Source organism: Anopheles stephensi, chromosome X, assembly GCF_013141755.1.
Source record: "Anopheles stephensi strain Indian chromosome X, UCI_ANSTEP_V1.0, whole genome shotgun sequence".
Lineage (NCBI taxonomy): Eukaryota > Metazoa > Arthropoda > Insecta > Diptera > Culicidae > Anopheles > Anopheles stephensi.
Window position 1 is genome coordinate 1,264,055 of NC_050201.1, and position 17,256 is coordinate 1,281,310.

General features: G+C 46.2%; 1 protein-coding gene and 1 long non-coding RNA gene across 4 annotated transcripts in view; one reads left to right on the plus strand and one right to left on the minus strand.

Moving 5' to 3' along the window:
* Window positions 1-443: 443 nt before the first annotated feature.
* On the plus strand, window positions 444-2,378 carry LOC118502841. The gene is made up of 3 exons (XR_004905089.1): window positions 444-513; window positions 641-943; window positions 1,122-2,378. It is a non-coding gene; the product is annotated as an uncharacterized LOC118502841 (long non-coding RNA).
* A 3,496-nt stretch (window positions 2,379-5,874) lies between these two features.
* The window catches only part of LOC118502844 (serine/threonine-protein kinase 32A), a 54,032-nt gene continuing 42,650 nt past the window's right edge, over window positions 5,875-17,256 (minus strand). For all 3 annotated transcript variants that reach the window (XM_036035558.1, XM_036035549.1, XM_036035540.1), the window contains 3 exons: window positions 9,000-9,125; window positions 7,904-8,085; window positions 5,875-7,641 (listed from right to left, as the gene is read on the minus strand). In XM_036035558.1, coding sequence (XP_035891451.1) covers window positions 7,042-7,641; window positions 7,904-8,085; window positions 9,000-9,125 — 908 coding nt within the window. In that variant the 3' untranslated portion in view covers window positions 5,875-7,041. The remainder of the gene's footprint in view (window positions 7,642-7,903; window positions 8,086-8,999; window positions 9,126-17,256) is intronic.

Below are 17,256 nucleotides of genomic sequence, written 5' to 3' on the forward strand. Positions count from 1 at the left end.
GGCTCCATCGTTGAAGTCATTCTAGGGGATGGTGAATGGTTTGGGGAAGGGCTCACGTTTTATATCGCAAAAAAGGAGACGCAAGTGTATAGCCACATACCTCGCCCGGGGGACAAACTTGCCATCGCCATCGTCAGTTTTGATGGGCCATGAACGTAACGCATACTTATTACTTTTCGACAGAATCCTCAACCATCCAGTCCCGGATGATTTGTAAGACAAAAGGTACGTAACTGCCTTGGTCTGATTTCTCCACGAATCGGAAGCTGTAAATATTCAAAGCTATCATTGAAACCCTGCCTTACCGTACCGTTGGTCCCTGCCAAGCATGAGAAATTGATAGAAAGATACAGTTGGAGAATATTTGCGAGAGTGAGAGAAAGAGTTTGTGTGTGGGAAGGATAAAAACTGCGCGAACGCTCACTGATTTGCGCTAGTGCGGCCTGTACGCCACTCCAGCAATACTGCAATTTCGTTCTACCGATGCCTTCCCTGGGGTGGGATAGTTTTCAGGTTCGATTTTGTGTATGTGTGTGTGTGTGTGTGTGCCGTTCGATGGTTTCCACTTTGTTGGTTTGCTGCTGCCATTTCGTTCCGTTTTTCGTCAATTAATTCCCTTTTCTGTGCTTTTTTTTGTTAGCTTGCTCAAGGCAATCGGCGACTACGCGAAGGTGGTTCGGAACGCAAATCAAACGTACAAAACTCTGTGCACAAAAGGCACCGGGGGACACCAATGTTCGGTAAGCGGACGACTGTAAAACGGTGCCTCGACGAAAAACTGGAAACTGGAGCGCAATTGGACGAACATGAAGGCAAGGTGCGCAAAGGATCGGAACGAATCGTTGCGAAATCTGCCAGAGATGCTGTGTGTGTGTGTGTGTGTGTGTGTGTGTACAATCAGAGGTAGCAAACTGTCCTTGACACGCACGTGTATGGAGTGAAGGTAGGTGTGTGCGAAGGAGGAAAATATAAGAGTAAAGAAGAGGAAACATACCAAGTTATGGAAGCTCGGAAAGCTCATGTTTCTTCTCGCTACAACAGTGAAGTTTTTGTCCGGAATGCCGGAACCCGCCTAACGAACTTCTTTTCCTTCGTCCCGCCTTTTGCGTCCTTCCCTGCAGATTCGTCCAGCTGTTTTTTTTTGCGTTCTCCAGCATAGCACAACGAGATGGCTTCACTGTCGTGTATTGGGTTGTGGAGGTAGTAGCATGGGGCAGGTCGGAGCCCTGGAGTCCACCGGTGGCGGTGATGGTGAGAGATTTCAAATTTACTTCCGCACAATTACGAATTGATATTGCAGCAGTGCTTCTTGGGGCGAAGAAGCAACGATATTTTCTGTGGACCAGCAGTTGTTCTAGAAACACCGGGCGGACGATGGGCGCGACGCTTCGGCAGGGGAAACATTTTTGCTTTCAATTTTCTCTGCAAAAGACCGGCGGAGCTGACAGGGAACGCTCCGGCAATAATGCCGGAGCGTAGAACGCGGTAGAATGTTTGCCAATGTACGTCTCCGGCTGCTGTCACTTCATTAGCATGTCTTTTAGGGTACTGCACCGCACGGTGGATGCAGCGTCACCAAGTAAAATGGCACATGAAATAAAGAATCCATCGTTCGCGATCGCGCGTACCCGGGTTCCTTTTCTTACGCGGTACGGTAAGCGGTCGGATGTCTGGAGTTTTGGCGCCAGTTTGCAGTTGCGGTTATGCTTGTGGAGCGGATATCGTTAGTCACACTAACCGACACACTGACAGTGGTGAACTGACAGGTACGGCAAATAGACAGTCTAATCGACTGAGCGCTAATGTTCTGCGGTGGTGTCATGCTACCTATGGAAGGAGCAGGAGGACGAAGGAACGGTACGATTTTAATTTTTTATATAGCTTTGGTGTGCGAGTGAACTTCCCGTACAGTACAACAATCAAATTCAGATGAAGAATTTTCCCTGGAAGCTTAGCGTACGAATCTGATGCAAAAATGTTGACAATAATGTGCGAGCGAGAACTAACGAAAATAGCCGTCATCCGTCAATAAAGGGTATTCGAGGATAAATTGCTTATACTTTAGATAAGTGAATATGAAATGTGTTCTTTGTCTAATAGCGTTAGAATCTGTAAAATTTATATTTATTTTTTTACTCAAAATTCCAGTAGGAGCTGTCTTACATTTCAATTATTATTTACAGAACGAATATTATTTACAGAATATAAGACAGAACGCAATAGCACTTGAGATGCTATTCAAATGCAATCTAAATATACAGGAGAAGCCTCATATAGGGAACTTTTCGTTGGAAGTACTCACTGTGCGTGGAAATCAAATCGCACAGTATCCTTTAAACGCAGACACACGTGTGGCTGTCAAATGGTTGTGGAACAAAGTAAACAAATCTCTACCTCGTGTGACGTGCTGTCAAACTATTCACAACTAAAGCCTCACCATTCACCACAGTAGCTCGGCGTAATCCATCTTCCACCAGGACAGGTATCGGTACACCAGACCAAAGGTGTGTGCGTGTGTTTTTAATCTGTCAACCGATCAAATGGTGGTGAATTGGTTTGTTTTGATATCCCCATCTCTGCTCAATTTCATATTTTACTTCTTGGTCGAGTCGCGTCCTTCCAGGAACAAAATTAGGGTCAGGTTGTTGTTTGGGGGCCGCCACCATCGGGTCGCACTGTTGTTTGGGGCTAAGTAAACACAAACATAAACCATTGCGGTGACCTCTATCGGAGATTGTACAAATATAGCTTGTGCCAAAAAGTCTGTGCTCTGCTGCTTCGTTAGTAGTGTGTGCTCGTGCTAACTGTTTGTGGTTCTTAGAAAACATGTGTGTGGGTGTGTTTGTATTTTGGTAGATAAATTGTACAAATTGAATTGGTCGATGGACAGGTTTTCTGGTTCGGTTTCCAATTCAGCCCTAGCCGACAAACACGTCGTTCTCCAACGTCTAGATGAATCCGATGTCATCCAGCTGTTACGGCGAGTGGAAAATGGAAAGTTCTTACCACCCGCAGTTTCATTCCCGAACAGTGTGATGATAGTCTTCGCGCTCTTCCTTCAAACACGCAATCTCCTCGCACCTCTCACAAGACCTTCCCTTCATCTTGTACTCAAACGGACGGATTAGAGCAGCGAGAGCGCTCTCGGTTCAGTAATCTTTGATTAGAGCAGCTGGCACAACGATTCTCCCACGTTCGCTTCCTCGGTCCAGGCTTCTCGGGTGACTGTCCTGTTTGCTTATCTGTAGTTCTAATTTGAGTGCTCGGCAAACTTCCTCCACTCACACACACACACACACACACAGACATACACACTCACCAAACCTGGGGTTGAATAGGGGCTATAGGTTATCATGATGGAAATAAAGCATTAGCAGCATTGATTGATCCTTGACCGTGGGCTATGAGTTACCCAACCCCCTGGCTCTCATCACCACCTTCAACCTACCTTCCCTACTCGATTAGCCCTGCTTCGTAGAGCTTGCCCGGGTTTTCGAACACGTTCCCTACCCATATCCTCCAGTTAAACCATAAATGCACCTGATTGAGCGTTCGAGGGTGGTTGAACTTGCCGGGTGAAGCGCCAGGGCGCGTAAAGCATGGATCGTAATTGAAATAAATCGCCAAGCGTGTGCAACAGTTTACCTTCACCGAGGCAGAACCGAAGTTGCATTACGAATTGATTAAAAGCTTGCATACATGTAGGCGCTAACGTTTACCTATTTTCTTCCTTCTTGTTTTTTGGTTTTGCTCAACGGGAATAAAGAAATTTGCGATTGAACTAGACAGCAGAGGCAGGTGGAATACATTTCTTCTAAACTCTCGGTACCATCTCTCGTTCAAGGTTCCTGTCGCCTGTTTACAACCTGTGCGTATGTGTGTATTGAGAGTTTTTTTTTGTTTGTTTCGCCTTCAACTCTCAACGGTGCGTTCGAACCAAGCGTACCCAGGTACGGAGTACTGAACCACTTGATTGGTGCGTCAGTTCAAAGCTAAACAATACCCGAGCGAAGTAGTAGAATGAAAATCAATTTAAAAGATGATCAAAAGCGCACTGGCACACACTTTTCCCGTCGGTCAGATATTGCAGCGTAGTGGGTTTCCAGCAGGCGTTCGACTGTTCTTTGGCGAGTAACGCGCTTGTGAAATTTCCCATAAACTGCTCTACGTCTCACTCCCACACCGGACAAGTACAATTGATAGGTAAAACCACTACAAAGCAACACGATGCCATGTGGGATGGTTGCAGCGTTTTAGCGTAGCAAAGTGTTCCGAAACCGTAGTATCCATTAGTTTAAAAAGCTTGTCGTTTATTTTTTCTGTTTCCTGTTCTATATATTGTTGAGGCTTCCTATTAAAAGCTTCCAGTAGCAAACGAAAGCTGATTTTCCCGAAACAACACGGCCGATAGAATAGACCCCGGGAATGCTGAAGGCTCCTGCTTGCCCATCGGTCGGGATGAAAATAATTTGTTAACAAGATATCAATGCTGTATCGTTTATAAATAGGAACTGTGCTAGTAAAGTACATATTCGGATGAATTTTGTACTGTACCCACTAGGAATAGCTCCAGTGGCGCATCCATGCCATTCCCACGCACTGAGGCTCGCTACTACATCTCATGGAATCCCATAATAATGCATAAATTCTAGGAGTTGTCACCCACCATCTGAGGTCTTCTTTCTAGGCGTAAGTGTTTGAAGCGAAAATGTGAAGTTATGGTGTAGATATTCAACGAACGGACCTTCTTTTTCTAACAGGGTCTGAGAAGTCTTGAGTCTTGCGTACGGCGAAGACAGTTCCGGACGAGATTGGATATCAAGGCCAGTGGTAAGAAGACCGCTACCGCCTTCTGAAGATTCATATTACCCACCTTAATGATGCGAAGAACAGTCTTTCAGCCTGGAACATAGATGGCACCAGTTAAATTTAAACTACGTGATTTTCTCGGTATCGGGCATTGTTGCAGTAGGCCTAGCCTGATGTTTACCTGAAGTCATCTGGCGATCAGTTTAAAATTTGATGGGCTGATCAGTCTGTGGCAAAGACAATGGAGTCAAACTGGATTTCCAAGATTCAGTAAAAAAACAGGCTTACCTTGGCTAACCTGGACAGAAAGCTTCCGGTGGCTGGTCCAAACAATTCTAAGAGAATTGTCGATCATGCATCAGAAGTGGAGTGGAGGTCCAAGGAAACTAGACTCCAGTATCAAACCGCCTTCGCCTGGACTTACTGGAAGTTCTAGAAACCTCTCACCATCTAGCACCTTCCCCTGTCATTCGAATATCCCAGGCATTCTGGTGGACGCATCAACGTCGTTAGTTCATCTCGACTTGAGCTTTCCACGGCTCATCTACCTTAACAGAGTTCACGAGGTCGGTTGTCCGGACATGACCAGCCTTATCGGAGGAGTCTTGTGAGACTTAGTTTCCTACCCGATGGCAAGATCTTCCGTAGAGCTACGCCATTGTCGTTCCACAGATACGAGGCCAAAAATATTTCTAAGAATCTTCCACTCGACCACTGTTTCCTTAGTCAGAGTCCATTTCTCTGAGCTGTTCATCTGAGCAGACTCATCCAAGAAAACAAGTATGAATAAAAAATAACTTAGAAACGCCTTAAGCGGAATATGCACCGTACAAAAATTAGTACATCGACATGATCCTGCACAACATGCTGAAGGAGTATAAAAAGCATCAGCTAATGGTAGGCAGCAGCTTAGCACAAATACAGAATGTTCTTGCTAGAAAACGACAACGACTGCAAGCCGTCGAACCTTCGGCATGATGTAGCAAAACCTTCGACCTACAAGCACGTAACATGCACATACTTACCCGCATTACCTTGTATTACCTTTCCCTTTGTAATGAGTTGTCGACGAGCACATATTCTGCTGCTGATTGCTTTCTTTTTCCCTTTTCCAACTGGGTACGCTATGTGTTAGCTTAGTTTCCATTTCTTTATTTCACAGCATTTGACCAACTAACATACATGTTCTACATCGTTTTTTTTCTTCTTTTTGTTACTGGCTAATTAAATGCGCTCGGTACGTTGCCTTGTTGTGCGTTGTTTTCGTCTGAGTCAGCAGTCACCTGGAAGGTAGGCAGGGTAGCAGCGCCAGCGGACAGCCAGCTTTGAGAAACGACTGGGTGATTTATGACGGCTTGGTTTGTGTAAAAGCACGGGAGCGTAAAATCGATCAAGAGGATATACAAATAGGTGTGTAGAAGAGGGAGTTAAGACCCCTTGGACTTGAGGAGCTGGGAATCGTACATGCAATACTACAAGACATCAATGACTTCTTCCCACTCCAAAAAGCCATAGTAAGCGTTCGTCTTCCTGTGTGTAAATGTGTGTGTCGTATGTGATAAATTGCATCTCGCCGGTACTGACGCGGCGCAATCGATCGCCGGCACTGGAAATTGACTAGTGGTTCAAACCGTCCGTAACTTCGTCACCTTGATTTGATACCGCTAAAGTTTTGCTAAACAGCGCCCGGAGACCGAACGTATAGACAGAAAATGGGGAAATAACAACAACGTTCCTCTACTACGGTGTATGTGGATAAGACAGCCTGCTCCATACGCACGGAGCGTTCAATCGGGGGTTTTCAGCACCTTTTCGTTGCTTACGAGCTAAATGTAGTTTTTGTTTGCTGTTAAATGTGAAAATATGTGTGTGTGTGTGCGAGGGTGTAGTTTTTCGCAGCCGTACCGATTGTCGGTCAACGTAGAGTAGTAGTAAATGATTGCCTCCGGTGTTATGTGTGTACTGCCCAGTCACACTGTGCAATAGCTCTACACCATCTTGCACCGGGCAGCGCGATTCGGCTGCGTCTTTATAAAGTTGTTTACATGTGTGTGTGAATGAAGCGTGTTGCGTGTGTGTGTGTAGTATCGAGCGGTGGGGATGTCAGTCTCTTCCTGCGGCGGTGGCATCGGGCATACCGCTGAGTGTATCACAAGCCAAGAGTCCGGGATCCGAGGTCTCCGGATGTCCTCAGATAATTTGGCAGGACTCGCCCGATCTGGGCAGCAGCTTCTATATGCTGCTTCTCGGTGACGGTGTCCGGTCAATATAGTCGATCGTGTCCGCTGACCGACCGGCCGTCGCACTCGCCGATGGGAGCGGTTCGATCGAGCACGAGTTTACCGACGGTCCGGTTGATGCGGGCGTACCACCGGACACCGGTTCGCTGCGTTCGCTGATCGTCTCGAGACAGCGATCGGGCAGCGCACCGGGACTCGATACGTGCGAGTTGGCCATCGCCTGATCGAGCTCCTCCTGCCATTCGGACTCCTTCTCCTCCATCGCCTTGCGTTTAAGCTCTTTGTAGCGGTTGTACACGAGAAATTCCTTGAGTAGCTGCGTCTCGAGCTGGCTGTGCAGCTGATCGTTGTTTTCCTTGTGCACGGACCGTTGCTTTGCCAGGCGCTTCTTCTTCTTGTGCAGCGGCTTCGTCTCGACGATCATCTCCTCCAGCTCCAGGCTTGGGTCGCAGTTAAGATGATCCTTCGAAGGCTTGAATGGTGGGTTGGTCTGCTTGTTGAGCACGCGCTCCAAATCGGTGCCGCGCAACAGTTTCGTTAGATGCAGTTCCTTCAGTGTGCTGATACGTGCGCCTGGATGTACATTGAGCAGCTGTCCAGAGAAAGAAGGAGAGAGAGAGAGAGAGAGAGACAGAGAGGTAGAGCCTCGAGCTATCGAGAATAGTAAGGAAGCGTTACATGCATAGCAAATTGCATACTGTTAGGCGTGAATTCTTCCAACCTAGCATAAAAAGCTCATTAAAAAGGCTTGCCCCACAAAATGTAAATCATGCAATCGGCGTGAAGAATCCTGCAGAAGGTAGCTTATTAGAGGGCTGTGGCCCAAGTGGCGAGCCAGCAACGCTTTACCTCACCTTGGCAAGCAGATCGACGAAGTTCTCACTCCAGTGGCGTGGATAGTGGGGTTGCGTGTTGAGTACGTTTTTCACCTCGGCAAGCGGTGTCGATGAGTGGACGACAAACGGTCGGCTACCGCTGCGCAGCTCGTACGCAACGACGCCCAGGCTCCACCAGTCGACCGGATAGCTATAACCGGCTGCAAACGAGGAAAAAAAAGGGAGAAAAAGGGAATCATGACTAGTCGAGTGGTCGTCGGCTTTGTGGAGCGTTTGGGGATTAAACTAGGTACGGGAGTGGGCAATAGGGACGTGCTGGAGCACAAGTTAGTGTGACCACTTGACCCGTTTGAAGGAAGCTGCATTGCGCCCGAATGGTATGCACACCGCCACACATGCATTCGAGCAGCGTCTTGCAGTGAGCGAGCTGTCAGTTTAAGTAGTTGATATCCCGGTTAGGAAATAAATACCGCTTTTCACTGAGTTAGTGAAAACTTCCTCCCGGCTGATTTATATACTCAACTCCATGCCGATCCCTCACTTCCCCGTCCTCCTCTCCCCATCCACCCCTTCATGTGCTCTGACCGTCGGAGTTTCAATTTAATGATGTGGAATAATTTAATGGTTTATTGGCACACATTTTCTCATCGCTGCTTCCTGTACCCATATTCCGCCATTTTTTATTCCGTGCCGGGCAGCACAAAAAACTTCCTCGTCAGCGGATATAGGAAGAGGACGTTCACATGGGTGTGTGTAAGTATGTGTGGGAGAGAATTTTTTTCACGCTTATTTGCCTCCCTGTGGTTACAAATGGAGTTGTTGTTTCTGTGTTGTTCTGTCTCGCTCTCTTTCTTCTCTCTCTCTTTCTCTGTCCATCCCAGCTTTCCGTTGGTGGGATTGCTAATGTTGTCGCTTCATCATCATGATGAAAAATTAATGAGTTGGGAATGGGAGGGAACGGACTTTTATTATTAATTGCGAAACATTATCACCCTTCCCAGGAAAATGCGCGGTGATTGTGTAACGAATTGTGTGTGTTATTGTGTTGCCATTATTTTAGGACGTGTTGGGTGTAATTCGTTGCGCGGAATCCCTGGCGCAACGTTTTGCTTACCGACTTCCTCTAAGGCACACATAAACACTTCGGGAGCCATGTACGGTTTGGTGCCGGACATGCTACAGGCCAGCCCGTCCGGTGGCAACCGGGTAGCGATGTTGAAGTCCGTCAGATGCGCATGACCTGTAAGGGAAAATCGAGGAGTGGGGTGAAGAAGATGAAACGCAATTAGAAATTTTAACTTCTGCAACTGCTGAGGTTTTGCGTTGTAGCCGGTGGTTGTGGGCACAATCTGGAGGCTCATGCAAAATCCCCCCCTCATTGGGCAGCGCAATTCAGTCAGTCAAAGTCTGCGCTACACACAGCTCAGGAACAGTAAAGGCACAAGGATGTCTTCAGCACTGGCAAAGCACCTTTGATGTTTCTGGTTGACAGCGCAGGAATAACAATCTCGGCCGACCGAGGGGCCAGTTCAATTCCAAACGACAGCACAATCGATCGATCGTGTCCAGCGTGTCGTTTGCCGAGCGTGGTTTGCTGTTGTTGTATAGGTAGGTGCCATATACATTTTTTTCTATCTTCTGCAGCTTTCTAACCTCGTGTTTTTTGCAGCACCCATGTGCTTGTGCTGCCGAAGCGTAAACATGAAACGGTCACGTGTCTTATCTTGGTCGGTGTCGTCTGCGGAGAACACTTGCCGGTACACGGTACACTTCAAACGTGCCAAAGATTATGCCATGAAATGGCAAGCTGTATCGTTCTTTTACCCGTTTGCCGTGGGCGGTGATAGGTTGGTGTTTTTTTTGCTGCCTGCGTCTTTTGCATCTTCACCCGGGCACCGGTCTGTTTATGCAGGTGAATGTCGATGTTTTCTTGTTGTTGTTGGTCATCAGAAAGACGAAGACTTAGATTGACAGCTTTAATAGTTTGGTGTCCATAGAAAGGGAGCACGGAACGTGGGGAATGCGGATCGTGCGGAATGTGGGGGAGGATTTGACTTGGTGTGGAGAGAAAATATACAATTGGGTCTGCAAATAAGTTCTAAGTATTTTACAAAGACTGATGTCTCCAGTACATTACTAGATCTTGCATCAGATCACACGAGTAATATTTAAAAGAGGTGTTTATGGTTCATTGGACCAAGTCGTAAAATTTCGAAGTCGTCAAAATCTTCACCGAGCCTGGGTCAAATGTCATCACTGACTGCTACCTGGATATGGCGATTAACTTGTCGCGGTGGACTTAGCTAGGACCCTATGGAACATTTATAGTTCCAGTACTCAGGAGCTACCATTTTCAATTAGAGAAGCGCGTTCAGAGTCTCTATTTACAAGGCCCCTTGAACTTGGCCTCTTAGATTGAAGCTCCATAGATTAGGCCCCTTGGATTAGGACCAGATTAAAAAACCCTCCTTTGCCTACATTTAGGCGCATAACGTTGAAATGCATTATCTCGATACGAAAACAATTTCCACGTTTCGCTTTAATGTAGGCGACAGTATGCTAATGCAAAAAGAGAGAAAAGGGTATTGTAAACTATTATCCTCCCCTCTGTGACACCCTTATTAACATACAAATATTTTCTAATGTGTGTATGCCCATCCGGCGCCTAAATCTTTGCGCCCAAGAGAAGCAGACGTCTCCACAGGGAACAGGGTCGGATGGTTCGAAACGGGCGATGAAAGCGACTTAAATGGCCTATCGTCCTTTACTATGGCATCACAATTTTTGAAAATCGTAAGGCAAAAACACACACATACAGTAGGCGCCATATCGAGGCGTTCGGCAATCGTGGCACGTCCACAACCATCGGGCGATACTGTCATCCTTCAAAATAAAACTCGGCGGTGCGACGATCACGTACACATCGTTCCCTATCGTTCGTACGGTACGGGGTTGCTTTCCGGCTTTCAATTGGCTGCCGAGCTTCAACGCTTGCTGCCTGCCCGTTGACGTTGCCGTGCCGTGCCGTTACACCGTTTCCAAAATTGGGGAAAACGACAGTAATAAAGAAGATATTCTGCCTTTATTATTCCCCAGCGTGCCTAAGGTGCGTCTCACGCCGCTTCCAGTCTAATCCTTGTCATCCCTGGTCTGATCCATCAACTTTGCTCGACTGACGGCATGGAGTCTTTTTTTTTCTAACCAGCAACGAAAGCGACGAGATAGAGCCCAGATACGGCCAATCCCTTGTCATATCGCTCCAGGAAACTAGGAACAACAACGCATATTTGTGTGTCTGTGTGTATGTGTGTGTTTATTTCAGGTTTCGTCTTTACGCCGCATCGCCAAAACATTCCCAAACCGATCGGCACGAAAGATTGTGTTGCTACCGTTTACGGCGAAGCTTCACCTTAATCCGTTGATTTTGGCCATTTCCTGATTTTAACCGACCATTTTGTTTTTTTTTGTTGCTGTTTTTATTTTCTCCCACCGTTACGCTGATAGACCGTCGGATGGGGTTGAGAAACGAGCGTGCAAAAAACAAGCTCAGCTACGTGGTGCCAAGCATGGCATGGAAATCCGTTTTCGACGGATTTTTTCCTTTTCCGATTCGCGCCTTACAGTTCGACGTTTTTATTTTTATTTATTTCCTGTCCCCTTGTTTTCATCGCCTCATCCGCGCCCTTCGTTCGAAAAGAGGCCATAAAATTAGGAAATAAACGCCCCAGAAAATTCCTCCTCCCGGTCGTTTTCCCATTGCTTTCATCCTCGAGGGAGAACGCAAAGCATGAACTTAACTAAACAGGGTAACAGAACCAAAAGAGATAGAGAGAGAGAGAGAGAGAGAGAGAGAGAGAGAGAGAGAAACAGTAGTCCCGTACCAGTTTAAACCGATAGAATTAGCTTGAAACGTTTCGTTTTCTTCTTTCCTCACCTTTCCCCACTTCTCCCACTCAGTCACTCAGTTTCTATCCACTCAATTCTAATCTTTTGCAGATGGTTCCTGGATGTGGCTCGATCACCACCGAGCCTGATAGAAACCATTCAACCCATCCCCTATGCAGGAATCCATTTTTACTGAAGCAAAGCATAGTAAAAAACAAATATCCCTTCTCTTAGAACTGGGAACCACTACGCCAACTCGTAAATGGCGTGAACGTGGCATTTGGGGAGGGAGTTTTAAATTTTTCTTCGCCCATTCAGTTACCCCAGGAGACCGATTGGGCGGCTTGGTACAGGACACGGCGAAGGATAGGCTTGTGCGTGTGTGTGTTACAATATCATCCACAAAGATGAGTGTGTGTGAGTGAAGATGGTTGGAAATCCTTAACTTAACGCATTTTGATCCTTTTTATAGGTTGGCTTGCCATCTTAGGTCGTGCCATGATACGGTGGCCACAGATGGCATTTGTGGGCGATGGGACGTAAAATATCTTTCACGAGTTTCGCTTTTGCAACTTTCCGCACACGAACCTGAGCACATGAATAGCTAATGTAATTTAGCTAAAAAAATTCTAATTGAAATAATTATTATGCTGTGAGAACTTTTGCTTGGAATGGCCCCCACACAATGCCAAAGATAGTTTTTAGTATTCGTTGTTTGAAGATGGCGAATGCTCTGATGTCCTCTGTCGGATTCTGAGTAGTTCAGGCCAGGTGTCCTAACACCTTAGGATCCTATTGATTGATCCAGCAGTTCCAGCGAGGAAAGTCCCATATCTCTTTGCTGTCAAACGGTAGCGATTCTATCACAAATTCTTTATCCAAAAAACTACAGGCTTTATTGCCCCTTGTGATTCCGATCACTTCACCAAATATCACCAGACAAGCTTGAGGATAATTTTGAGAGGGTGAAGTTTAAGTTGCTGATCAAGTAGCCGGCTCATGTCGTATCAAGGATTTGATCATCAGAAGGGTATCAGATATTGGATACTTGAGGACCTCGTGCATCTCTGGAATTGAGGACCTCCTTTGTCTCTAGGTAAAGGCCAACGTATAGTGTCACACACCTGGTAGATTTATTGACATTTATTGATTATGTTAGAGACACAAATGAAATCATTATCTTCCGGTGTTGTTTCCTGGTGAAGCTATTTGTCGCATCGAGTCAAAGAGGGTTGTCAATTCCTTTTTTTTATCTGCAATGAGTAGCCAAGTACAGTATCTTTTACGCACCATAAAAAATCGTCCATTTTCCTGAGGCTTTCTTCTAGCCTTGCCAACTAAACCCTTTTCCGTGAAATTAAATGATGCCGCAAAAAGCGGACAATCTGCTTTATAATAAATTGCTTCACTCGTTTCCTCGTAGAACGGGCACGAGCGAGTGCCTTTATCGAGACGCCACACGAGAGCAACCGCACGAGGACACACTTCAGAATCGCTTGAACAACAATGGCAAAAACGAAAAAAAAAAAACGCAAGCTGTTTAATGAAATCACGTCCTCCTAGCCCGGCCCGATATACGGGGACGATAGCTATCCCATCTCCATCATCATCGGGTCCGCAAGGGCTACAACATACAAGGCTTCCGGCACAAGCAAAAAAAAATCCCCTAACCGCATACGCATACGCCACGTTGGGAGGCATGCAATTCGGAAAAATAATCATCTCAGCAGCGTCTTCAATGCGTGTGACCTCCGGAAGCTGGGACCGGCTCGACGCTTCCAAAACCCGATGGAAAAAAAGCTCCTCCTTCCGAACGCATGCAAACACCGTAACCGATCCGGGGTTTGGCAAACGAACGGTACGGTTGGCTCGGGTCGGTACCGTCAATTGATTGGAAAATTGGATCCAATCGAACAGGAAGCTATTATAGCCGTAGGTTTGCCGCTTCTACAGGCTTCGTTTGGGTCCGGTTCGCTCCTCCAGCACCAGCCTGCCGGTCCGCTTGTCCGGGCAGAGCCCACTCGAAACAGACCCGATCTATCTGTCTGGCACTGATTCTTGACTGCCGTGACCGAACCCCGTCCGTACGTCCTCTAAATGGTTCTTGGAAAAAAAAGGGAAAGACGATGTGCTTTGTATGTGAGAGTGTTTGTTTACGAGTGCGAGTGCGGAATCGGAAGAGTGCAATTTTCGTGCGCTGGGTGTTATACGTTCGAAGCTCCCAATTTTTGTGTTCCGTTTGATATTTCATCGTCCCCAGGTCACCCAGGATTCTTAGGACGCACGGACAGGCTATTGTTTATTGCCGTTGATGACACCATGAGCAGTGAAAGCGATATCGGTAAGACCGATTTAATCTTCAGTTGTTTGTACTGTGGAGAAAATTAATTAAAAAAGCCAATCACCCGATGTCGGGCCCTACAAATGAATCAAATAAAAGCAAAGAAATGCTGTGGGTTTATGAATACTTGAAATTACTTCACAGAACGTCAATCACAGCGTACCAGCTTCGAGAAAAGTAAATACCCAATCCAGTTGCTTCGGCCACGCGAATTCCACGTGCAATGCTTTTCATCACTGAATGCTCCTTTCTGCTGTAGCGGTGAAAATGAATTAATAAAACACTTGTGCTTTCTTCGCGAACCATCTGTCCGGTGGAGCGAGTTGATCAGCGTTTGCGTTTCTTATTAGGAATGGTTTCCTTCTTTTCATTGCATTGCACGTCAGAAGTTGAATTCGTCTTCCCGGGAGAATTTCGAGATGCGGTAGTGATTGGCAAAAGGAAACACTCGCCCGGATTGGTAGCGAATCGCTGCAATCGAAGTGTTCGAGAGTGCATTGCTGGTTCGGAAACGGTGGGTGGTGAGAAAGGTTGTGGAGTAGGTAATGAGCTTACTGATAATTTCATTATACTTTTCTCAAGCAGTGGTATCACGCCCGGCATTGGTCCAGAGCATCGCCGGGAGATGGTTTCCCGGACCCGCTAATGCTAGGACGAATGAATGGTACCAGGAGGATGACATTTTTCCCGGCGACGGTAGCAAAACTGTTATATTGAGGTTTTTACAGCGAGAAAATTCACCATTAGTAGCAGCAGCATCTGTCAGCACTAGCGCGCTCAACCTCTCCGGTGGGAAAAGGCACATTGGACACTCCGTACCGAATCGGTTCGGTTTGACAGTTTTTCCGACTGCAATTGCAGCGGAGTTAGTTGCACGTACTTATCGTATTGGTTTTCATATCGATCGCACGTTCGCCGACGTTCCGGGTCCTCAGTTGCTATATATCGGCACACGTTTTTCGCAATTTATCGCTTTTCATCGGATGTGCAGGGGTGGTGCAGTTAAGGGCTGTACTTAATAAAATAATTGCTTTCTGCCGTTTCTCTGGTCGTACCGTGACCGCAAAAGCTGCTGTAATGAAAAGTGAACCCCATACCTGGAACGGTGGTCGACTTTGCTTCGTAAAGTACTGGGCGTCTCCATCGGGTACAGACGACTGTCGCTTAGAAAACAAATAAAAACAGTTTCCGATGGACTGGTGCGCGCAGTGTGTGTGTGTGCGAATTGTCCAGTTGAATGACGCTGACAGTAATGGCGTTAATTGTTTTTTATCGCGTGACTGTGTGGTAACACGGTATGTTCGCATGCGGTTACGGACAGCAAAATTTTATAAAGTACCAGGCGCCTCCATGCGACCGCGTAGTTGCGTGAAAAATTGATCTTTAGATTGAGGGCCAGTGGAAACGTTGCCCCTTGGGTCCTGATAGAATAAAAAAAAAACAACCTGTTGGACCTCTTCTATCACCACATTATTTATGTGGTTCAATCCTGAACTAAATGGTTCAAAGATGGTTGTCATATTGTTACACGCTTTTAAATTCAGGAAATTTGCTTTCAATTCCATTCAAAGCCAAATCATGATAGCTTTTTATTTTCTTTTAAAATTGAAGCAAAATTTGTAAGTTATTTGCTACTCCCTTAATCAACAGCTGATTGCAAAATTCCATTATAAGATTTCAAAGCACAATGGACCGGCAAAATTCCACAATTAATTTGAAGCCTGAAGATCCTCTAAGTCATTTTGCCCTTTAAATTGAGCTAAACAATATTTTCCCTTTGCCCGCAAAACTGTCCAGACGAGATCCTTTTGCACAACGCAAAATCCTTTGTAGTGGACTTGCAGCCGAGCGATCAAGCGACGTCGAACTTGTTGCGAGTAAGATTATGCTAAATTTGTCACATGAAGTGAGCTTGATGCGATGACAGTTGGTACCGCTGCTTAGCTTGAAGCTTGCAGTATGCTTTTCGGGTTCACTTTATTTTCCTACTTTACGTGGCCGCGGCATCAAGGTCCGGACTGAACCACACTCATCCTGAACGCAGAGTAGAGGTTGAAATAAATTTGCTCTCCATCATCATCACACCGGGTGCCATGCTTTTGCTGAAGCATACTTTTTGTTCGTTCTTTTCCATCCCCTTCCCCCGCCTCTGCTCCCTCTCCCGCTTCCCCCCCTTCTCCTCTCCCGTGTCAGACATGTCAGTTGACGCACTACAGGTTTTCACGGTAGTTTGCCAGTGATCATAAAATATGCAAAACAATTTCCCGCTCTTGACCAGCTGCTGCTGCTGCTGCTGCAAGTGAAACAAAACCATGGCAGCCGGCAGGAACGGTGCAGACCGGCAAGACAAGAGGAAAATTGTTCTATTCATCTCGCTGTTTGCTTCTGGCATGTTGCTGCGCTTCTTCGCAATCATGTCCGCGCACTTCCTTATTTGTTTGCGTTCCGGGTTCGAAAATAGAAACTAAAAGAAAACGGCCTTCAAGAGGTTCGCCACCGAACCCGCCGAAGCCATGCAATTGAACGGTCAGCGTAGGCGGGTGGGGCTTCACCAACTGCAGCGCTATGTTTTTTCTTTGTTTGCTGTTGTTGAATGCACGGAAACTTTGTAAGTTTCAGTTCTTTTATTCAAGTTCAAGTTGCTGTATGCTTTGCATTTCTTCTTTGAATATGCGATTCTTTAAGAAAAATGGTAGCGATTTACTTAATCGAACAAAAAAATAACAAATGGGTAGTTCAAGCTCAAATTGAGGGCCAAGTAGAAGTTATGCACTATCACAAAACTTGCTTCAGTTCATTTACAGCAATTGTTTTTTTCGTATGCTTTTTACTGTATTTTTGAAGTCAAGCTCATTAAGAGCTGCTACAAATTTTCGTGCAATCAATTTTAAAAAGTAAGTTCCCAGTATGTTGCGGACTCGGTTTCGGAATCAAAATCGTATCCGGGAACGAAATCGGTCGCAGGATCAGAATCTTATTTGAAATCGGAATCGTAGTCAGACTAGGGTGCCGGGATTAATTTCGGGATTATCGTCGGTTTCGAAATGCCTGTCCTGAGGTAGAACCTGAGGTAGAATAAATCGTGCTCGTGAGTTAATCGATCTATCAATTTGATTCGTGCCAACAAACGGTCGGTAGAAAAGTT